Source organism: Pezoporus occidentalis, unplaced genomic scaffold (genome assembly GCF_034315485.1).
Source record: "Pezoporus occidentalis ecotype Australia unplaced genomic scaffold, CSIRO_AGI_Poc_V1 ctg35, whole genome shotgun sequence".
NCBI classification, from domain to species: domain Eukaryota; kingdom Metazoa; phylum Chordata; class Aves; order Psittaciformes; family Psittacidae; genus Pezoporus; species Pezoporus occidentalis.
The window spans coordinates 4426785-4450779 of record NW_026915483.1 but is presented as its reverse complement, the minus strand read 5'-3'; the positions used below and the strand labels follow the sequence as shown (position 1 = coordinate 4450779).

General features: G+C 41.0%; 1 protein-coding gene across 8 annotated transcripts in view; it reads right to left on the bottom strand.

Moving 5' to 3' along the window:
• Positions 1-383: 383 nt before the first annotated feature.
• Positions 384-23995, bottom strand: part of MITF (melanocyte inducing transcription factor) — a 102273-nt gene continuing 78661 nt past the window's right edge. For 3 of the 8 annotated variants that reach the window (XM_062630309.1, XM_062630307.1, XM_062630314.1), the window contains exons 3-10: positions 19402-19629; positions 18206-18289; positions 16707-16802; positions 11437-11554; positions 8273-8347; positions 7193-7268; positions 5659-5806; positions 384-4429 (exon numbers count right to left, since the gene is read on the bottom strand). In XM_062630309.1, coding sequence (XP_062486293.1) covers positions 4028-4429; positions 5659-5806; positions 7193-7268; positions 8273-8347; positions 11437-11554; positions 16707-16802; positions 18206-18289; positions 19402-19629 — 1227 coding nt within the window. In that variant the 3' untranslated portion in view covers positions 384-4027. The remainder of the gene's footprint in view (positions 4430-5658; positions 5807-7192; positions 7269-8272; positions 8348-11436; positions 11555-16706; positions 16803-18205; positions 18290-19401; positions 19630-23995) is intronic. The other 5 variants (XM_062630311.1, XM_062630308.1, XM_062630313.1 and 2 more) reach the window with 3 other exon arrangements.

Below are 23995 nucleotides of genomic sequence, written 5' to 3'. Positions count from 1 at the left end.
TCTTTGAGAAGGGCAAGAGACTGGTGTGGTTTAAGCCCAAACCAAGACAGAGGCAATAGGGATGGGAGAGCCCATAGGAGGGCAGAAAAGCAATGATGTTTTGCTGTGTTCCTCTTGCTGGACCATAAGCTTTAGGTCTATCCACTTGGATGTGTATTTGCAAAGCACAAGTAGGGCCTGATCCGTAGCTCTGTCCCCACGACGCTACCACCATGCAAATACAACCGGACAGCAGTGGTGCAACTGGAGCTCTTGATTGACAGCAGGTCAGGAACACAGACACATCCACCACCAGGTCACAAACACAGGAGCGCTGCTGAGACTTCAGATGCATGGAAAAACAAAGATTCACTTACACTGAAAACGAGTGGCTTACACAGACATATGTGAAAAACCAAAATGCTTTAATCCATCTATCAAGAACAACAGTTCAAATTATTTCATTGGATACATTAATATTGATCCATAATTTACAGTGCTATGGACCATACACAAATTATTGCTGCAGTCAACAGCAGATGAATATCAACATTACAGTACCAAGCATCATAGCAAGAGGCAGTAATTAATGTCACTTTTTCAAGAAATATAGGTATTTATACTATTATCAACATCAGCTTCCCCCCCCAGTGCATTTTATGTCAAACAACATAAATGTAAGTGCATTATTTTGTGCTTTGTGCTTTCCTTACGTACCTTCTTTTTGCTTTTACGGGTTGTAAGAGTTAAATATTGCTTTATAGGCCAAAAGCAGTAAGGAAGAACTTCATGGTACTCTGCATGTTCCTGCTTGTTGCATGGCTTTGGCGAAGGAGCATTGGTTGATATTCTGTCCACCCGCCCAGGGAAGCCCAGTGTCACACCAGACATTCATGTCATCAAACTGGGCAACAACTTCTGACTATCTTACTCCACCCAGTTCATGCTAAACCCTGCCTGCAATTGCTGTCTCTGTCCCCCTGCCACTGATCCCCTGTAAAACATCACAGCCACACATCCCACAATGCTCAAAGGGGCAGACATCTCCACTTAGCACCCGCCTGGAGGTCCATGTCTCCTAGAGATGTCCCTCCCCACTGCAGTGTCAACATGCTGCTATTCAAAGTATGGCCAAACTCAGAGGAGGGCTGTAACCTAAGGAAACGCAGGGTGAACAGTGAGCAGGTCACAGCCGAGTTACATGTTACCCCAGTGCAACCCAACATACAGGGAACGCACCACACAGCTGCTGGGACCATAGCAACTTGCATCAAGAAATCCAGCTCTTGATGTAACTGTTCTTGAATCTTAACTCATTTCCACACACCATGTGGCCAAAATATCAGAAATCACGGCTGTCAGCAAGTACCAGTGGTTTCACATAAGCTTTAAAAATAGTTACATACCACAGTCTAGACTTCCGTTCCTGAATGCCCATCATAGGAGTCAAACCAAAAAGTCAATGTATTCAGTGGTTCTCAGTAACTACGCTCCAGCGTGCACACCTGATTTTGTTGTACAAGGCTGTAGAGCTGTCCCACTGTAATGGAGAACGGTAATGCAGTCCCGTGTTACAGCTACAAGCATTTTGCAGCCCTGATTTCCTTTACCTGCCACCCTGACCAAACAGCAGCACCAGAAGCCTATATTCACATCCTCAAGTCAGAGTGAGCTGCCTTGCTGTGAACTGGAACATTTCCTGCCTGGGGACCACAGTGGCCACAGAGCATCCTGCAGGCTCCTGGACCACAGCTTCTCTACCCTAGGAAAGACACATTCCCAAAAGCAGTCTGAGGTGGGGGGGAGAGGCATCATTATAATCTAAATCCAGCTCCTCCTTCAAGAAAACAAAAACAAAACCCTAAAAGAAAGAAAAAAGCCACAACCTGGTGGTTGCATCAATGCTAACACATAGCTCGCTGCTCAAGCGGAAACGGAGACGGCTGGACACAGCCAGCAGCAGCCACAGAAAGAGCAACATGAATGCAGACCCCGGAGTACTGTAACAGCAAGCTGTGCCCCCACCGAGCCCTTCGCCACTAGGGCCAGGCAGGGGACACTTCAAGAACCATCCGTGGGGAAACGTTTGGGTGAAAGCTCAGCGAGCCACGCCACAGGCCAGGGAATCCCTGATGCTGTCCCCCACTGTCCCATCGCTACCCAATTCACATTTGATTGCTGACCACTAACTGCTGAGACCACGGTTTCCTTATAAATCCTGCCAAACTGGCGCTCAAGTCACTAACCATTTCATTTATCCTATGTCATTCCCAGTGTAGCACGAAGGAGAACGGGAAGCTCTTTGTTTTCTATACGTAGGCACCATGCTACACTTCAACGTCCTATAAAACATCACCCTAAAGCTCTCTCCTATGCCACACTTCAGTCAGTGCTAGTCAAGGAAGACTACAACTAGAGTTTAAGGCACTTCATTCTGAACAAGATACACTTGCCTGCCGCTTGCGAGTCAGCTGTAGGCTGCCATTGGAAATCCATTCGATCCCCCTAGCTTGGAACACCATGCGTCACCTCTGTAAAACACCTAGGCTTGATATAATACGAGTAGAACTACCGTTATTGCATAGGACTACACTTGAGTAGATAATGCACCAACTACTTTTACAACATGGTTGCATGTTAAAAATTAATAACATTGTTATCAAGTAACAGTTATTTGCAGATACAGTAAATTTACTCTTTTTTTTTGTTTTTTTTTTCCTTATGTCAGCGCCAGTGCTGAAATAAAACACAAATTGCTATAACGGGTATATTAACTACATAGTTATGTTTCCAAGCATAGTACTACTTTTTTTTCCTGTATCACTAAAAATAAATATGTAAGTTCAGTTTCTCTACAGAGTCGTTTTATTACCTAATCTAAATTTGTATTCTACCTTAAATGTGTTTAAAAACATCTTCAAAGTGAGACTGTAATATACAAAATATTCTCAAAATCTCTCTTAAAACACAGAACCCTGCAGAAAAGCTTCCTTTCAAGTGTTTACAAAGAACGCAGAAAACTTCCAATGAGTTTTAAAAATGTCAAAAAATCGTTGCAATATTAAGAGGCAAAAAACCTTACAAATGAAATACAAATATATTTAAAACAAAAAGTTGAGGGTAACTAAGGAATCCATGCAAATCAAAAGTAACTGTACAATGCAATTTAAAAAGAAAACAGAAAGCCAATTAGATATGTACAACACAATGTGCCCAGCTGATAAAACGCACTGATTTTTGCCCAAAGAGTTGATACCAACTTACAGTGTTCCTGCCTGGGTTACTGTTGGCAAGTCATCATTGTGTTACAAACCAAAATGAAAATCTAAGAGAAAAAACTCGAACCATGATCAAAAGGAAAACCCAAATCAGCTCAGAGTAAAATTAAAGGGCACTCTGAGAAAGAGACTCTCATCTCCCTGCAATTTTCAGCAACAGCTTTTTCCTAGCACAATCGACACAATCAGGATGTCTCAACACTTTTGGTTTTTGTTTGGATTATGAGTGGAATAGGGTGGGGATTTCTCCTCCCTAAACACTTGTCATGTAAAGACCAACATTTGAGGGACACTGTATCTTTAAGGCAGCACTATTCAATTCATACAATTACAAATCGGACTTTGTGGTTGTTGTTCCTTTACATTCTTTAACTTTACATTTTGTTTCCAAGTAAATAGGTTGCATTTACAGTTCTATGATTCCCCCCTCCCTCCCCCTGTAGAAACAGACTCTTCATTTATAATTCTATTGCTTTGAGTAGATTTGACCAGTTCAAAGTTCTTGGCGAATCCAGTTCACAGATACTGTACATATGCTGTACAATATTTTGGAGGCATTGGTAGTTTTAAAATAGAATATACAAGTTTCTTCACAAAAATGCTAAAAAACTCCTATATATATAATATATACACACACACTCACACACACTGGGCTACTGATGAAGCACAAGGAAGGAAAATCAAAAAAAAAAAAATCTACAAAAGGTAAATTATTTCATCTACTGATCAAGAAACAAAAAGCAGTTTATGAAAGATGTGCCAAGTATATGCTAACAAGCATGGTCGGTGTCCTCCATGCTCACGCTGCTCCGCCTGCTACTTGTCTTCGATGCTCCAGGAGACACAGAGGACAGTAGTGGGTCAGTCACTCCGACAGGGGAGAGGGTATCGTCCATCAAGATATCTTCCAGTTTGGATCCCATTTTGGCAGGAACACCGTAAGTGCCAGTTGGTTCAGTCACGTTTCCAAGGTTGTCACTGAAGGTGATGGTACCATCAGTGAGATCGAGGGTGGTAGTGCAAGACAGGTCTGTGTGGTGCGGCATGATGTCTTGGTTGCAGTTGTCCAGCACCGGCTCTTGTTTGATGACCCTGTTGACCATATCAGGGGAGCAGAGGCCTGTAGATGGAACAAGGGACAGTCCGTGTGCCCGAGCTTGCATCTCAAGTTCCTGTGAAGGAGGAGAAGGGACAAATTAAGAGAGAAATCCGAAAACAAAACGTGTCATCCTACACTCTTGCATACTGCAACTTAACAGTCTCCTTCTGCTGTACGCAAACTGTTTCCTCCCTTTCCAGCAGCAAAAAGTGCTTGCACCTTGAGCACTTCCACCCTGCAAAAGTTCACTTGACCATTAGTCTCTTGAAGAGGTGGGTGAACATGTTCCCACAGAGGTTCTTCACACTTCCATTCAGAACCTACACCAGATCCAAAACCCCGAGCCCTGTAGAACAGACATGTTTCCCCTTGGGCCCCTTTCCAAACCAGTGCCACAGCAGGTAAGTCTGGCATCAGGTCAGGAAAGCATTTAAAAGGGGGTGGGGGGGGGAATGTGTGGAAACAGCAGAAGCACATGTTTAGTAATTTTTAAAAGTCATATGTGAAAACACAGCATGTCTCTGTGATGCTCATAGTTTTCTGCTGAGACACTGGCAGGGATATTTCTCATTCTACAAGTCTGGCAGAACTGTAAGTAAAGAGGTCAGCCAAAACTGAGCAACGCTATTCTGCAAATCATGTGGCCTTAGACTTCACACAGAGCCTGGATTCTTTCAATCTTCATCAAAAGTTTAAATTCCACCATCACATTTAAACATACAGATGCACTTGACTGAAGACGAATAATAGAAGAATTCACTCAAACGCCCTTTCTCAAATGCAGCAGCAAAAGAGACGTTTTGCTTCTACTTATGTATTATATTAGGCAATCACATCACTGCTATGATTGTACTGTTTCTGGATATTCCTAATACTAAGGTTGATTTATGCCCTTTTTTTTCCATTTTCAAGCTAAAACAACAAGCTTGTAATGGCACACTGCAAGATCAGCAGAGAAAGTGGAACAAGACAGCACTTCTTTCATCAGCTAACATGCCGAAATTAGAAGTTCCTTATCCTTTGCTCATTCAGAATCAAGATAAAAAGGGAAAATACAGACATCAGATTATTTGCTGCCTGGTCAATTTGCCATTATTCAAAGGTCTGGTTTTTATGTTATTTTGACTGAAAAAGAGGTTTTTTCCCCCCAGAAAAATCTTGGCAGACATCTCAGCATTGGTCACCATGAATTAGACTGGTGGCTCCTTATAACCCACATTCCTACAAACAAGCTTCAGTTACCATTACTTGCAGTCACACACTGCAACATGAAGAGCATTTGCAGCTTATTTATCAGCAAACCTGTATTCTGAGCAGCAGATGCCTATTGGCATGTTCCAACTTCTTCTGTCTGTTCTCAAGCTCCTTCGTGCGCTGCTGCTCTCTTTGCAGTTTACGAATGTAGTCCACTGATGCTTTTAGAATAGTTCCCTTATTCCAGCGCATATCCCTTTGAAATCAGCACAAAAAGAAAAGTTAACACTATCAAGAAGGCTTTATTTTACAGGCACCACCTTCACCATTGGCAGCTATGATTACACCTCACATATACGTAACTCCTGGGAAATATTTATTCCAAGTTTACGAATACAGAGAGCATCTGAAATGCACTAGAGGGGGCCCGAGTGCAGCTATTGTGAAGCAGCCTGCAGGACCTTGCAGCTCTCCAGCCCCTGCCTTCTGCATGGTTTGGGACCAGCACTGTGCAGAGAAACTGAAGATGAGGGGCTCCTTTCATTGCCTCATGACAAGGCTGAAAGACAACAAAACCCCCCAGGACTTCTCAAACACTGAACAATTTACAGGACTTCTCAAACACTGAACTCTTTACTATCTGGGTGATGCCCGATTTCAGCTGAGGAATTAGGACCATATGTAACCTGGTGCTTCTGTGCTAAATCACCTGAGGTGATGCCTAAAGGTTCCCAAGCAGCAGCAAGCAATAGTCATGGTAGCACTGCCATCACAGCTGTGTTACGGTAGGAAGAGAAAAGCTCAACATAGCAGCATATCTGCAGTATTGTCTTGCATGCCTTAGAGGAAGCTACAGAGCTTCTCTGGATAGTAGCTATGAGTTACTCCATAGCCTTAAAATAATGGAAACTCTCCCAAAAATCACAGGGCATTGATTCAGATTTCAGTGAGACTTTCAGGCTCCAGAGCAAGGGTGCCGGGCACTCCTTGCTTCTGAATCAACATTAGGAAAGCGCTAAGACAAGTTAATAACAGTAAAATCACCTAAAAGAACTACTGAGAAATTACCACAGACACTGACAAGTTATCGGTGAACAGACACAGTTATGCTTTATATTTTAATTCCTTTTTCTTGGAGGGAAGGGGAATAGGATGACTTCCCAGATAAGCTACCCTCCATTTTCAAAGAAAGAAGGGTTGGTTCTGTCTTGCCAAGATATGGCATCTAATAAATTAAAAGAATCATTTAGCAAGAGAAGCAGCCAGCTAGAGCAGTGAGATCACTCAGACTAAGGTTTTGCATCCTGACAACTCTACCTCTGGTAAGGCAGTCACTACCAGCATCAACCCCAGCCCTGCCAAAGCACAGGGTCCAGCTGGATGCTGAGCTGCTGCACAACAGTATGATGACTGTTTTATGACAAAAATCATCAAATTAATCTAAACTTAAGCAAGTTCCAAAGGGAAAAATAAACCCCAAGGCTATCTTTAAAAGGTATAAGGCATTTCTACAGTCATGGAATGCCAAGATCATACAAGAAAGCCCAGGAATTTTGTTTTGGTAAATTCTTTTTCTCCCCTAAGGTTTTTTTTTGTCTTTAAATATCTCCCTCCCACAGTCTCCTTGGCACATTATACTTACGGGTCATTTGACTTGGGTATCAAAGTGCCTAGTTCTTTTATACGATCATTAATATTAAATCTTCTTCTTCGTTCAACTTTAGGAAAAACAGCACAAGCGTTACAAGTAGTATTCATACTTAATTACAACATATAAAGTGCTTCATCAAAGATTTCTTTAAGCGCCTTGGAAATATTTGCCTGAAGCTTAAAATCCAGTGAGAGAGTAACTTGATTTTGCTCTCCTATACATGGACACACTAAAAGACAGATATTTTGTCTATACCGTAAAAACATGGAACTGCTGAAGTGGCAAAGTTAAGCAGAGGCTCTAAAAATGAATGTCTTAGCACAGGACCCAACCAAGGAGCAAATGTTGCACAAATTCAGAGACAAAAATGTAGATGTTCAAGGCATCTACATTTCCCAAAGCAGGAAAAGGGACAAAACATACAATCTCTTTTTGAAAGTAATCTTCCAGACGCAACATTTTGAGGATCCAAAAGTCAAATGTAAATACCAATTTTCCCGTGTGAACTCTTCATGCTATGGAAAGGGCTTCTGAACTGCTCAAGGCATGAAACAGTTCCTTTTTTCTACTTATACAAAATATTCAAGGACAACTTAAGGATCCTTTAAGTCATATGATGCTCTTTATTTTAAAATGTTCTTTTCCAACATGGAAATATGCATTCCCTTCAAAAATGGAACTTGAAAAATCACCACGCTGAGGGTGCACACTGATGTTGGAAGTCACAAACTGATCACATAGCTAAGATTTTAGATAAATTAAAAAAGGGGGGCCAAACAGTGCAAAGTGGACTTGTTAAAAGCAACTGGATCAACTGTTGTTCCAAATAATTCTATTGATGATAACCACCCTGGCTTATTGAAAAGAAACCAAAACAGAGTTTAAAATTCAATACTAGATTTAAGCACGTTTCACAAGAATTTGAGATATTTAATCTATGGGGATAACATAATTAACCGGTACTATGTATTACATGCAGTGTCTCATTCAGATTTAAATCACCAGCATTCAAACACTTATGTCTAAAATCATTACTAGAATTGGTGCAAAATGCAAAGAATCAAAACTTACTCAAGTTGTGATTGTCCTTCTTTTGCCTCTCCTTAGCCAACGCTCTCGCTTCCGACTCTGTAGGAAAAATACATGCTGTGCATGTGAATGAAGTAATTAGAATTAAAGTAATTCAAACCCAATGTTTCAGTGTGTGAAGTATTTGCACAGGAAGCCTGACTGATACTTGTCAAACCAATTATTACACCCATTCCAGTGAGTGAGAAAGGCCTGTGATTGCCACAACACAGCACTGGTGTTGAACTTCACCTGCAGAGCATCTCTTCCCACACTTCCCATACTGACTTCCATGATGAGAATGTTTCCCACGGAGGCCCTGATTCAGCAAGGTATTGAGGACAGCGCACTGCTCAAATCCAACATACCTTCTCCTATGATTATACACAGCAGGCATGCTTATGCAGCACACAGAAGCTGAACCAGAGGAACAGCATGCTTACTGCATTGCTACCTGCACAGGATATGAAGCAGCCAGGAGCCAGAGATTCTACTCACCGGAATTAAGGTTACGTCCCTTAGTGGCACATGCATGCACATCACCACAAGACTTGAGGTGTAACTTAAGTGACCTATTAAAAATATTGTATTTTCCAGCTACACTAGCTGCTCTCATTAGATGAAAAAAAGATGAAAAATTCAACACCTTCATTAGGAGTAACACTAGAAAACAATGGTCCTTGCTTTGGGCAAAGCAAACATTAAAATGACAACAACCATTCTGCACATCAGTTGTCTCCTCAACTCAGCACTGCTCTTAACCTTTCCCCACACATTTGTTATCAGACTTCAGCATGCAACAGTTCAGGCAAAAGCAAAACTGTATTTGTTATTTAGAGCTCTCATTCGATCTTACGTTTCTCAAGCAATTTTAAGTATTTTCATATGTTTGCTCTACCCCTTTTAATTTCTGAAATAGGTAATGTCATTAATCCTTGCCCTGTTGCACTGAAATCCCAAAACCAGAAAGCATTACTTGGCTTCACAGCAGGCCAGCAAGAAGGAACGAGTGTATGATCTATTATCCCATGTTCCATTATGGAAACAAAACCCCTCAGTGACTCCAACATGTTTTTTCCCTGCATTATTTTATTTTTAAGGAAAACAGATTATGGCCCACCCAGTTAAAAGTAACAGGTGATAAGGGCTCCCCTGGACTACTGAAAGCTTACTACTTCACTGCTTAGAATACAGGGCTACTGCCGTATTACACACAGTGTAACAAGTCGTATCCTCTTCTAGGCTCCCAAAGGATCCCCAGAAAGTTCAAAAGATCACTGCATGTGTTAATGAAATTTGGGCTTAATCTGACCTTGCCTTATGAAACAAGTATGAGGTTTGTAAGGTGAAAACCGATACAAACAGCACTGCTGGGTGAGCAGGATTCCCATTAAATGCTTCAGTAACTACAGTTGAGAATTCAACAACCATTATGAACACCACATGATGGGATGAAAGATTTGATTTGGGGGAGGGGGTGTCTTCATCATTTTGATATTTATACAGCAGGATGAAGAAAAGTTTCTGACAAGTGCTAGATTTAAGTATTGCAAGCTCTCTCCAGCCTAGCTCCAAGAGTAAAGATCAGGAAATGGAGAACCAAAAGGCTCCTGCCTGCAATAACATGCTGATTTTAAAATCGCTGGCTGTCAAAAAGCACAATCAAATAGTGCTTTCTGCAGAAAGGCTTGGCCAGATCAATGTCCAAATGACTGCTGTTAAATCTGAGTTTAATTCCTAAACCTCTCATAAATTGCATGCAATCTGCTAGTATGTATTTTGAACAGAAAAAGCACTTGCCTAAATCATGTCTATGTACAGGTAAACACAGCATATAGACTTTAAACTTAGGTCTATTCTGATGCACTGGGGACCTCCATAAGACTGCTTCACTCACTGACTTCCCTTCTCTTTCCGCTTTCTTTGCCTGGAGTCTTACACAACCATCTGCAGTGAATCCAGCAGCCTGGGCATCCAACAAGTTGGATTTGCAGTCTACAGCTACCTTTAACTTTCTATAACTGGGGCAATGAAACTATCTGTAATGCAGAACTCGGAACAGTTCTCATCCCCTCCCACCCTCCTCTTTACATAGTACAAGCTTTTCTTTTTCTAGCAGCCACAAATCATTGTGCAGTTTGTGTGTCTTCATTTGGTGCCTAACTCAAATTTTGTGCCATCATATAAATGCAAAAATATCCGCCAGCTCAGAGATTTGGCATTTCCTCCTGAGAAGCTGACTCCTGGGCTATTAAAACTGCTCTACTTAAACTAATTCCTGCCCAGAACCTGCTTTGCAACTGAGTCAGCCTGAGAGTTTTCACAACAGAAACACAGAAAGATGGGAGACAAGAAAGAAACTCTGCCTCTACCATACTACATACAGTATGAGTCCTTGTTGGGCTTAAGAATAGCCATTTCTGGGGATTATGATAACTTCGTCATTAGTTATATCCTTTAAAGTGAAGGAGAACAGCAAAAATAAAACATGCTTGAGAATATGAAACTTATTTCTTCCTTCCAACTATTTAGCTTCTGTACACATGTGGTTAGAGAAAGAGGATTTTAATGCCCCTCTTCCCTCCACCTGCTTCTCAGGGCTTATTCACAGCACTGCTGGAAGAACCAACATGACAAGAAATCTACTTCATTTTCATCTTAAGAGATACGTATTCTCCAGTGTCTAATTCTACATTTTGTAGGATCTAGGTGTCCAGATTTCATATTACAACAGGTTATCTGTTCATTACTGCCCTGCCCTACTAGAGTGAGGCCTCAACATGCAGCATTCCTCAACAACAATCCCACAGAAACTCCAGATATGAAATTTTTGAAGTTTGGTGTTGACAGAGCAAACAATGAGCCCAAACTAAAAAACAACTCTGCAGGAGATGCACAGAAGCTTCCAGTGACACAATGCTTTCAGGGTGCAGATCTGACTATAACAACTAGGGACTTTAACTTATCATGTCACAGTGAACACATCCATGCCCACACAGAAACACAACCGCACAGCACGATAATACATCTGCTAAAAAAGTGGTCTGCAAAGCAAAAGGTAACTGTTCATCCATATATTCTTTCTCATAACAGAACTTATGTCCAATATCACCTGAATTCAAAACAATTACGCTATTACTCCAAGGTGGTATTTTAGACATATTTACCTGTGAGCTCCCTTTTTATATTAGGAAGATTAGCTGGACAGGAATTGCTGATGTTTAGTCCTGGAGGAGGCATGCTTTGGTTGCCATAAAGGTCAATCAAATTGCCAGACACAGGCAACTGGAAAAGATAAACAAAGAAAAATATCATTTTGTTTGTCCTTATGAAAGGCTTTGTACAGAAGAACAGCTAGGATCTGCTAAGAAATCTGTGCTCTTCTCCTGCAAACAGAGTGTGCAGTAAGGTCAGCAAAAGGTATGTACAGGCATGAGGAATAAAACACCTACATTGGGAAAATTCTGTTCTTTCTCATCACGAATACACAGAGGATATGCAGAAGAGGTAACATGCTGACAATACTGCTGTATTGTGGCTCCTTATTCTTCTGTGAAGCTATTCTATCTGTACCCCCATCACTTCTCTAACTCAAAATATCTGAAAGAGCCTACAGAGCTCTCCTGGAGGAAGCCCCCCTTCTTCTAGGAATATGTGAGTGAAAGTACTTAGCAAGTTGTCACATGCTTTAGGAAGAACACTGTATTTTCATGTGTTTGAAAGCTACCTACACAGAAAACATTTAAGCTTACTTTAACTTGTTTTTTGCCTTACATAACAAGAATGTGCACCAGTAGGAGGAAGTTATTTTTATATTAAGTTTTCTCAATTACTTGCTCATTTGCTATTCTTATTTAGGTATGCTTAAGCAAGGAGATTTATAGAGAAATAGGTTAGTATTCCAACAAGACTTACCAAAGCTATCCCTTTAAATTGAAATGTATTTAAAGACGTTTACATTTGTCCTGAGTGGATTATTTTACCCATCTCTTATTTGTTTTCAAACCAGGTTTTGAAGAGACAGGTATAAAACACTTTGATATCTTATCTGAGTGGCAATACTTCTTACCATTGTTGCTGCAAAGAAAACCCATCCCTCCAAGACACTGATCCTGCAGAGATTAGAGTAAGTATTAAACTTTACACCCATGTAAATAATGTTGTTGAATACAATGGAGTGAGTCACAGCCTAGGCTGGTCCTTGCCAGACTGAGACCTAACAAAATTTATCTGCCATCTGGAGCTACTCAAGAAGCAAAGCTGATATGCAGCCATTAAAATACTGACAGCTAGAAGCCATGCTGATACTTCAACAGAGAGTGGCCAACAACTAAAACAAAGTCCCTCAATCAATCTTTCCGTGAGAGAGGAAAAAAGTAACTGAAACTGAATTCTGAGTTCTCACCAAGATTCAGCCTTACAAATCCTTGCCCTCCCTTTAGCTCTTGAGCGCAATATATTAAAAATGAAAGGAGAAAAAAGGAACATCTATCATAAAGCTAAGGTCACAGTTGTTCGTCACAGACTATGGACCCAGTTGTGACCTACCCACATTAATGTCAGGGTGACCACGGCTCTACAAGTTGCCCCTTGTATCTTTTGGCCCGTCGAACGCATCCGTGACACAGGCACAGCAATAGCGTCATACACCCTTCTGACTTGGATGTGCTTTTTCTATTCATGCTCCTAAGCATGGGGAGAGCACAAAGACTTTGTTTGTAGCTCGGGGACTTGAAGTTCAAAACCAGACATGTGAAATCTAATTAGGAATTTCAGGGAAATGAAATATGGAGAACAGTTAAGGTCACCAAGCTGTTTTCCCTGCTGCAAGATGAATCCTGCTTGTTACAAGTTCATGGGTTTTATTTCTTTTTCCAAAGAAACACAAATTTCCATGTAAACAAATAGGACCCGTGTAAGCAGTCACAACAGAAGGGGGCAGTAACACGGACAGTTGCTGGCTGAATGGCCACACTGAAGTCCTGCAGAACTTGCATGCACCAGAGGAACCCAACCAGGAGCTGTGCACCAATCTGAGCGCAGGCACTGCCAATGGAGCATCAGCTAAATAAAGGAAGATGAAGGGAGAAATCTGCGCTGCTGCTAAATGTTGCAGGCTTGTATGTGCACATGAATGCTTATCAAGGAAACCTACATTAGATGTAGACACCAACAATCTCGATTTGAACTCCACAGGTCAAAGCTTTAGTTGTAACTTTTACTACAAGCGTGACTACACATGGTCCACGCTCAGTAGGATCCTCTCAGAGGCTTCTTCTCCAGGATGGCTACAAATCACATCTTTGGGATTTATTAATACAATTAATACATTAATTTTACACTTATTTATATTTATAAATTTATACAATTCCTTTCAAATTAGAAACATAAAGTGTATCCAACACATCAACTCACCTCAAAAGGCTAAAACACAGTTAAAGGTAAGTTAAAATGGAGGTGTATCCTCTGTTCACTATTATATTTCAGGTCCCAGAGGGATAAAATTAGTTAACTTATAAGGTAAAACCAACAATCATTAGTGCAGAGTTTAGAGAACTGGAAAGGGGAGAGGATCCCTATGCTGTGGGCATCGGTTTGAGATGGACAAGTCATCAGAGCTGTGAGCACACAAAAGCAGCCACTAACCTGAAATGGGGCCAAAAAACTGCCCAAAGAAACAAAAGGATCTTATAACATGCATAATGCAGCAACACCCAGAATTTATTTCAAATGCTTCCTACTGGAAGAAACTGGATAAACTTAAACGTTGTTTGCCAACATTTCAGCTCTAATCTGCCTTCTGATCACTTTGCATCTGCTTTTCTTTCTTTATTAATAGCTGCTTTTACATACAGAAATTACAAATATGGTAATTATTACTGCAGATTCATCATAGTGTGCATTCAGGGGAGTCTGAGGCTTTCCTTTCTCCACTACTCCAACAAAACAAGCACTGATATTCAGGCCATTTGGGCTCTGTATAAAATCAATGAGACCTTGATTGTGTGATCAGCAAGACTGTTTCTAAGGTATCAGTGCATATTGAAATGGGTTTTGTTCCCCAGCTCGTGCAGCCTACAATGTATTGTGCTGTTCCTTTATTTATAAGCACACGCTCCTCAACAATCCCTGAAGTAAGACTCCTCTCTGGAGTTAACTTCCACAGGGAAGTCACATTAAGAAGTGGAGATGCATGAACTCACACAGCTTTCCATGTCAGGCTCTTGCTAGGATTGATTAGCTGCATGAATCAATTGTACTCTTGTATGCCAAGTTGAGGTGACTTTACACACAGTACCTACCTGCTCAATCACTAGGTCCTATCTATGCAGAAAACCCTCTGGATAAACTAGTGACCATTCTGTGATACCCTTCACCACAGAAGCAAAGCCAGTTAACTTGTGACCCAATACCAAAGTTTACAAACACTTCTGCAAGCAGTTGAGTGCAATGAGCCCTTTTCTATTAAGAGGTTCTTGGGAGCTTCCCTTAGCTCACTCTACACAGAAATCCCTGATTTTGCTTATCAATTAAGTACTGTTAACAAATGCAACAAACTAGTCCTTTTGTTCTCTGCTGGTTACGGAACAACACAGCCTTTGTCGCAGTCTCAGCATGGCTATTTATAGGCTGCATCTCTTTAAAGACCATTTCCTCTCGATTCCTTCCACCTCTACTTAACTCAGTCTAGAGACATTAATTCCTTATTAGTAAAATGCTGAGTGTTTTAAGAATTAAACCCTGTTCCAAAAGGAAAGTGTTACATCAGGTTCATTTTTTTACCAAACCAACTGTTGGGAAATACGGTTCAATCTTCAACTCTTCAGGTTAATTCTGAGACTAAAATATGTTTGGTTTTTTTGCCTCTAGCAATTTAAATGTGTTAGTTTAAAGTCTTAATTCTACTATTTCATATCCTTATTTTACAGACTTCACCACACACAGTATCTAAAATTTCACAGTGAATGTGGATCACAGAGCCTTTACAAGGCTTCTTGTCACGCATCAAACAGGAGGGATGCAGACTACCTTAAATATTGACTACATGCATTCCTTGCACCAAAAGAGTGCAGAGTACCACTACGTCTGGAAGCAAAGAGCCTCTGCAGGGGTCCCTGTGGAATGAGAAAGCACAAAGAAATCCAAGCCCCCTCTGATTTAACAGGTCCCAATCCAATGCAACTTCAGACAAAGGACTCAGAAGAACCTGGTTCCTCAATAAAAATAAGATTTTTACTAAAGACTATTTTAGGTTTTCCTCTCCTGTTCCAGGACAGCTGCACTTTTCCAGTCACCCTGGATTAAAGATTAAATTAAAATTAAAAATTCATTCTTTCAGTAGGACTCTGCAGTGATTTCTCCATCTTCTCAAAGGGCACCACTCAGAAAGGGATGCTGATGGGCCATTCCCTGCAGCATGCACCTTGTCTCAGAGGGCTGTGGGAATCTGTGGGAGCGTAGGACTGGGTTAACATGACATGAGACGACTACTGTCAATGTGAACCTATGCTACAAAATGGATCTTGTGTGGTAAAAGCTGTAACTTTTGGCACTAGATAAAAAAGAAACAGACACCAGCACTGGCAGACATTTACCCAGCCAGATCTAACAGCTCTTAAGCCCAAGGCAAAAAATTCACAAAAGATCAAAACAAGATTATGCCAGAAGTACGATTATACTAATGCTCACAGCAATGTGAACCAGCAAACAGAAACAGCGACTTGCTCATAACCTGTGCCTTCCCTCACTCACCAATTTTCACCTCTGTGCTCTTGTCTTCTGTCACAGGCTTCCTACTTCCTCTACCCCAGTTCAGTTTCTTAAGCTTCTTTATTCCTTCCCTTTTTGTTTGTTTTGAAGGTTGCTTTTTAAGTTTTTCTTTTGTTTGTTCAGTTTTGTAACATCACTGCTGCCATCTAGCTAGGGGCTTCTGCACATTTGAAATGAGGTTAAGCTAAAGCTCTGATGTTAAACTAGAGCATCTCTGGACAGGGATACTAATACATCCTTAAGCATGGTGTATTTCTTACTTGAACATGAAAAGATACAGGAATCTGCAGTGCTGGGAGGTTCCTTCTAGGCTGTGTCCAAGTATAATGTCCATGGTGATCTTTAACATCGACGGGTATGAGCTCAGTCCTGGCAGCCCAGTTCATTCCTCTCTTACAATCCTCTCATGTACTAACTTGACTTTGAAATAAGAAAAGCAAAATTGTCCTTTGCATTCCCTCAACCTGATTCCAGCTTGCATTTTTACATTCGTATTTTTCATTGCAACTGCATACCTTCAGCTCTTCAAAGAAAAACTAATTATGCTCTATGGGACAACACAGTAACTACTTAATCGCTTGGGAAAAACAGTTGTGCTAATGTTTAGCATTCTCTCAATTAGACAACTAGAATTAGCAGGGAAACCAGAAGGAAAGGAGCATTGTACCGTATTTGCCATTTGCAGGGCTGGGTCCACCAAGCCAAGGATTTCTTCATTGTAACTTGACTCCAGACTAATTATGTCATCGATCACATCATCCATCTGCAGCAGAAAAGGTGGACAAAGGAAAACAAAACAGTTATTGGAACACTAGGATACAGAGGCCCGACAAAGCACCTGAACCACACACAAGCTCTCTGCAGCACAGGCCCAGGCACGCTCCAATCCCCCAGCTATGACTCCTGCTATTCAGGCAGGACAGTCAGGTCACGACAAAGCTGAAGCTTCATGGTCTAACCTAACCCATTCTTGCCATTACAAATTACCCTGCACTTCCTGCCTCAACACACTGTTCCTCCCAGGAACACAGGAAGAGATAGCTCTGCATAAAATGAGCTATGCTAATGATGTGAATCCCTTTCCCCTGTCCAGCTCTGCCTGCCTACCCTCCACCTCTTTATTCTAGTTGTGGGGTCAAAGCCTGAGTACAGATAGCAATCCCAAGCCTCTGCCACCTGCAGGGGAAGGAGAGGGAATAAAGGCTTGCTGCTAGGTGATAGGCTACCCACCTCAACAACAGAATCCATTGGATTCAAGTCCCTCATACACCCTCCCACGAAGCACCACCCAAGAGCAGCTTGGAGGTGATTTTAGGTGGTGCAAGCCATCTTTTTTCTGGGGCTGGGATGGAAGGTGCCTCCATAAGCTCCTGCACTGTCAGGATAAACAGAGCCCTTCAAAACACCCATGCAGGTGCTCCAAACTGTCCTGAAGGACTGACTACATCCTTTTTGCTAGCTAGAAAAAAAGGAGATTAAAGGACAATCACCTATAAAAATCAATGCGTAATGTTGGTGGTAGAAACAGTGGTATATAGTATTTTTGTATCAGCCCCAGAAATCGTGATCAGAATGAATTGAGTTGTTCAAAGTGAGCGCAAAAAAGGAACTAACGGTTACACAGCCCATACGTGAAGTCTTGTTACCAGAAATAGAAACCCCTTAGTTTAAAAAAATAAAAAATAAAAATTAAAAAAATGAAAGAAAAAAAAAAGAAAGATGACTCCTGAGGATGAATCAGCACGGATGGATTAAAGTCTTCTCATATCATTATTTTAAACACAAGTGTGATCTGTACAGAAACATGATCTTAGAAACTATTCCTTTTTTTTAAACGCAAGTGTGATGTGCAGAGACATGATCTTAGGAACTATCAGGACAAGGAGACATACATGCAATCTTGGGAAAACTGCATTATCAAAGATTTTCTTCGGTGAGACCTTAATGCACGATCGATATGTTCTTCCGCTCTAGCATCACAGTGCTACAAAAGCTCTGCCCCTCTTTAGATACCTTTATGTGCTTTTGACATCAATGCTAACAAATGCTGTTGTTTTGTTCTTTAAATATATCTGATATTCAACTTCTGAAAGGCACTACAGGGCAAGTTTATTCTTCAACATAACTTCTAACATGCTGTGCTCCAACTCCTGTGTCATCCAGTACCTGCATGCATGATGCTCGTGAGTGTGTATTCAGAGCCGGGCACTCACTCTCAACCCTGCTTTGCTCTTCAAATTTATAAAATCCCTGCAGAAATAAAAAGAAAAAAAAAAGAAAAAACAAAAAAAAAAAGAAAAAGAAAAAGCAAAGCATGGATCTGAGTTCACGGCACAGTCTCAGTTCCAAAAAGAGCACAGTTTAAACAAGTCATGCACACATGTGCCCGATGACACAGCAAAGTGAAGCTGTAAATATCTTTGGGGTGGGGGGGAAATACTTGGGTACAGCTAGGACAACAGGATGGAACTATCTGATTTTCATTTCTTTCATTGCTATGGAGCACAAGTAATTTCTCTTGTACACGCAAAATATGTTCTGTAATAATTGTTTCTCAAAGCTGCAGAACATTTTACTCATGGAGTACACCTGTATTAAAGACCTGGCACAAAGGCTTGAAGGGGATGCACGAAGGGATGCAAGGGGTTCAACAACTGTCTCTCATCTGTCATGTTACAAAGTTATTGATGTGATTTTTAGGCTTGTTAACATCTTTCAAACCATCTTCTTTCAGCATCCGAGCACAGAAAGTTTTTGCCAGCAAAGATTAACACAAGGTTATAGAGGACTTCCAGGCATACACTAGAGAAGTCTTCTATTTGCAGCACCGAACTCGCCATGAAACAGAAATCAGTAACACGGGCTATATTAGCTGGGATAATCTGGCCTTCCAGCTAAGCATGAGACTAGCTCAAATTTTACTGTAAAAATGCCTAACGTATCTCAAAAAGCTTTGTGTTTTTCAGTTATTTTTGCTATGCTCTTTGCTCTTTTTACACGAATGAGCCATAAATAACATTATTTCAGAAAGCTACAGCTTACAAAACAGCTTTGTATTCTCCAAAGGTCAATTGTTCACTGCATGCACCAGGCAAGGGGGGTGAAAGAAAAGTAGTTTTGATAAACTAGCTAAAATAGTTCAAAACGGAGGAAGTTAGAGGGACACAGGTTTTCTGCCAAAATATTCTATGTAAATGTGTATTAGGCAGGCAGACACAGAGGTAGTAGCTGCACTTTCAAACTGAACAGTTCAGAAAAGAACAAACACAGCATCTCAAGAATGAGAAGTACAGTGTGAAACAGAAAGAAAGCAGACTGCCATTTCCTTTTACTGAAGAATACGAACAGGGAGAGCATATTACCTCTTTCTCACAGTTGGAGTTAAGGGTAAGCATGGCCATTGGGCTGTTGGGCGCGCTGCTTCCAGTTCCAGGCGGCATGACATGATCTCCGGGCTGGTTTGGACATGGCAAGCTCAGGGCTTGGTTAGCATGTTTGTTTGCTAGAGTGGTAGAGAGGTACTGCTTTACCTGCTGCCTCTGGGCTTGCTGAATGTGGTACTTGGTTGGATTCTCAAGGTGAGTCTGCACCTGTATGACACAATTGAAGAAGTGCTTTATTGTTGTACATCCATATCAACTGTAGCATGATACATACACACAATCAACTTGAGCTATAAACTTGTGACATATAGACCAGCTAAGCATTTGACTTAAGTACAAACCTGTGCAGCTCCAAGGAAGGCAACAGCGCTTCGGTAATCCACATTCAGTGGCAAGAAATCAGTTTGACTTAGTATTTCAATAACTGACTTAAGGGTAAACCAAAAAGTCCACTTATTTTTCTACCCCATGAGATTTCACACTTAAGACCAACGCTCAGGTTCTCCAGTTTATACAGATGCTCCCTAACAGACAGTTCTGCATTCAGATCTTCATGCGACATTTAGTTTTCACTAAAATATGAAGAAACGAGGTACTGCAGGAGTTCGTTTGTTAGTAGCTACATTAAAACCAAGTGTTATGGAGTGCAATCCTTCATCGGCTATCAACTAACAGAGAGATCAAAATATTCATTGTTGGTTTTTTAGGTTTTGGTTATTTGTTTTTTTTTAAAGTAACACATAAGGTTAAGAATTAAAAATAAGAGGAACAAACTATCATTGTGCCTACAACTTATTTATATCTGAGAGATACAGCCTAAATCATATACAAATAAGACAGCCTGTTTATAAACACATTATGCAAATAAGATGCAAGAAGAGAAAGAAGTGTTTCAGTTCAGATCAATCACTGTCCTCGGCAACAGCTATTTTTGTATTTAAGATAAGCTTTTCAGTACACAGATTATTTTTCATATATACAAAATAGGAAGAACTCTTACCCAACTATTCTCACGCACCATAAATAAGCGAGAGAAGAAAGGTGATTTTTTCCTATACAAAATTTCTACCATATCCTGGAAACACTTTGTCACCATTCTTCAATCATTTATGTTTTTATCGGAAAGCAAATCTAATTATAATGATACTTTGAAAAGTTTTTTTTGCTTTAGAACAGCTCTGTTAAAGTGACTTTCACTGTTACAAAGGACCATGTATGTCCTCCACTTCTTGTTGTGGAAGAAATTAAATAAAGCGCACTAGATGCTAGAGGAAAAGGATTTAATGTATACTGTAAGCCTTCTTACCAATAGGTTTTAAAAGAAGTCTGCAATAACAACTCACCTGATAATGATTATACTCAAGCATTTCCAGCATATTACTAAGAGGTTGCAAGAGAAGAGACTGCAATATCCTTCGCTCTATGCTACTCCGGTTTGAGGGATTCACATATGGAAGGAGGCACCATAAACAAGCTACCCGAAACAGCAGAAGGAACTTGAACACCACTGCTCAGACTTATAGTAACGTAGGCTAATTAGCCACGCATGCAGAGAAACAAACAGTTCACACAGGGGCTCCTCTTGGAAGCTATGCAAGTTTAGCCCTAAGTATTGGTATTATCTTTTTCCCCCTGGCTTTGATGTCATGGTTTTTCACAAACATAAAAGAATCTTTTAAGTGATGAGCTATCAAAGTCAGATTGACAGTTTGCTCAAGGCTAATTCGCTATTCATCTTTCGTTCCAGTCGTACTAACAGACAATGGTATTTTTCTTTAGCAGTAAGGTTAAAAGTTTTTAAGTATAGAGTAAGGAATAATTGAACAAATGCCCCATGAGCGTAATGCGCATCCCCTGGCAGTGGGGTGCACTAGATAAAGCCATGGGGCTACGCAGTCCTGTCATCAGCTTCCTGGTGCCCCACCAGTCTACAAGGGACCTGCAGCTGAACACAGAGGATATGAAGAAGCTCTACCACATCCTCAGCCTCCTTGGTGCTTCAGAGTCCATTATTTCTGTCTCAGTGTACAGCTAGAAGTTTTCTAGTTCAGGAATGGTTGACAATGGGCTAAAGCATGTCTCAGATGCACTTATTTGCACTTACGCACAGTCATGGTACTGTGCAGAGCCCCTACACCTTCCAGAACTTACTTCTTTCTATCCAGCTCCTCAACAAAAGCCTGTACTCAGGCACAGGCATCAAAAACTGCTCAACTTGTATTTTCCAAAGTCTCTGCTGCATAGGGAGGCAAACTTGAGACTGCATTTCTAGAGAGTTTAATCTGATTTGTTGCACTAAATTGCAAGACAACACAGTACAAGAAGTCTGCTGTGATTAGTACAGCACTCGCTTTGTCAGTCCCAAACTGCGTTATCAATTTTCCTACCACCAGTGGCAAGACTTACGCTACCCAGGTAAGTCTATTTTTCTCTTACATTTTCATCTTCTGAGCAAATGAAGTTATCAGTAATCATGTTACACTTATCTTGGAATATGTTACTTTAAAAGCAAGCCCTATTTATCTGACAGAATTTGCACATTCCCTTTCCTCTGCAGTCATCAGATACCACGACTGTTCTCCAGGCTCCATGGGATGGAGCAAAGCCTCTCTTCTCTGCACCCATCTCCTACCCACCCTCTGCACTCCCAGGAGAGAAACTAGCAAAATTCCAAGATCCACAGCTCTGTGTCATCAAATGTTATAGTATTTTAAGTATATACTAATACACTGAACTGACTCTACTATATACCAAGTTTAAAACATGCACTGCTGATACAGGACTTTTGTTGGGAAAAAGCATGCGTATTTCACAAGAACTTATGTTCCCCAAGACTTTGTTGCACTATCCTACATTAGATTATCCTGTGTCATCTGTGTCATTTTGCTACTCCACAATTCCTCTGTCTCTCTTTGGCCTACAGCATCCTTTTCTGCAGTCTCCACCTCAAAGAGAAGCCAAGTACGTCTACTTGGGCAAGGGTCCCAAGATGCACCAGTTATGGCCAGCCTGTAGATAAGCCATAAAAGAGTCTTACTTTATGACAAAATGTCTGACAAGCAAAGAGCTGCAAAACAAACCCTACAATTAAATGCCATTACCACAGATTTGAAACAGTGAATAAAAGCTTTAACTTAAATAAGATCTAATTTTGGTCCTCAGCCCTTTCTTGACTTTGGGGTGAAGAATAGCTCTTGTTGTTCTTCCAAGTTCACAAGACACAAAGTACAAGATGACTGCTGGTTTGGATACATGCCCTTAGAAATGTGAAGCAGCTTGAAACTGAATCCTCTGGATCTCCAAGCCATCTATCTTCAGGGATCTCAACCCAAGCTTTGCTGTAACATTACTGAAATGAGGAGAACATTGGGTTTTGGGCATTTGGGTACTGGTAAGTAAGAAGTAATGGAAATATCATCTGCAGACCTTTGGAAATCATTTAAGACAAGATGGCAAAACCAGCTAAATTTAATCATGCCACAGTAAAAGAAGAATTTGGCTACAAGGAACTACAGATCAAGGATGGCCAAGTGCCAGCCTACAGCCTGGATTCAAAGAAACACCTGGAAGAAGGCTGTACTTCCAATTTGTGCATATCTTAAGTTATTTGATTATCAAGGTTCTGCATTACACAGGTAATGCAGAAGAGCGCTGCCTCACAAGTAGAGGGCTAGAACCGGTTTCATGCTAGAACAGCCTTCGATGGCACCCCAGAAGCATCTCCACTCATCTCCATGGGCTGGCTCCAAGCAGAGTTAGAGCTGTCACTGCATCAGGTACTCCTGCACTATGAGTCTCACAGGTTCAGTGGTTCAAGCTCCATCCATTCTTTCCATGATGATGCTGAGTTAGTATGTTTCTTCTTGAGCTGAAGCACTAAGAAAAGCAGTATAAAAACATCAGGTTGACTGCACCCATATGTAACCCAGCCTAGGCCCTACAAGACTCAGCTGCGCTAGAAATGTTTGGAATGGAGCCATGCTGATTACTCAGCACTCTTTGCTCTTCGGACATACCCCGGAGAACAACGTTATCTCAAGCAGGGAAAAAGCTTTCTGATATCTTCACTAAGCTAGACATCTGACTGCTAATTCCAGTGTATACACCCAGCTCAAGTATCCGAGTAAGGGAAAAACACTCCCTGAGAAGCTGCCTATACTCTTCCACATCACAGAAACAACAGTAATAACCCATATTCATAGAGCAGACTTTTCCCAGACCTTGCATCTAGCATCAATCAAGCAAGCAATCAATGGCTTTCGCTAGCTTTAAGTATACACACCATATAGGTGGGAATTTTAGGTGTACTTCAGACTACATTCTTCAAAACCCTTGTATTACATTACACATCACTGACAGGACTCCTGAGTAGACCCACATACTTCCTTCAATCTGAACAACAAAAACTGTTTCCTGTTCAGGTGATCAGGGGCTCAGGAATTTAAATACAAAGCATAAAGCTCAAACAGTTCCTCTGTATGAAACTAGCACAAGCAATTCAAACGTTACTTCTGACACTTGCTCCTCCTGTCAAGTCTTGCTGGGTATCACACAGACTCAATTTGCTAGTAAC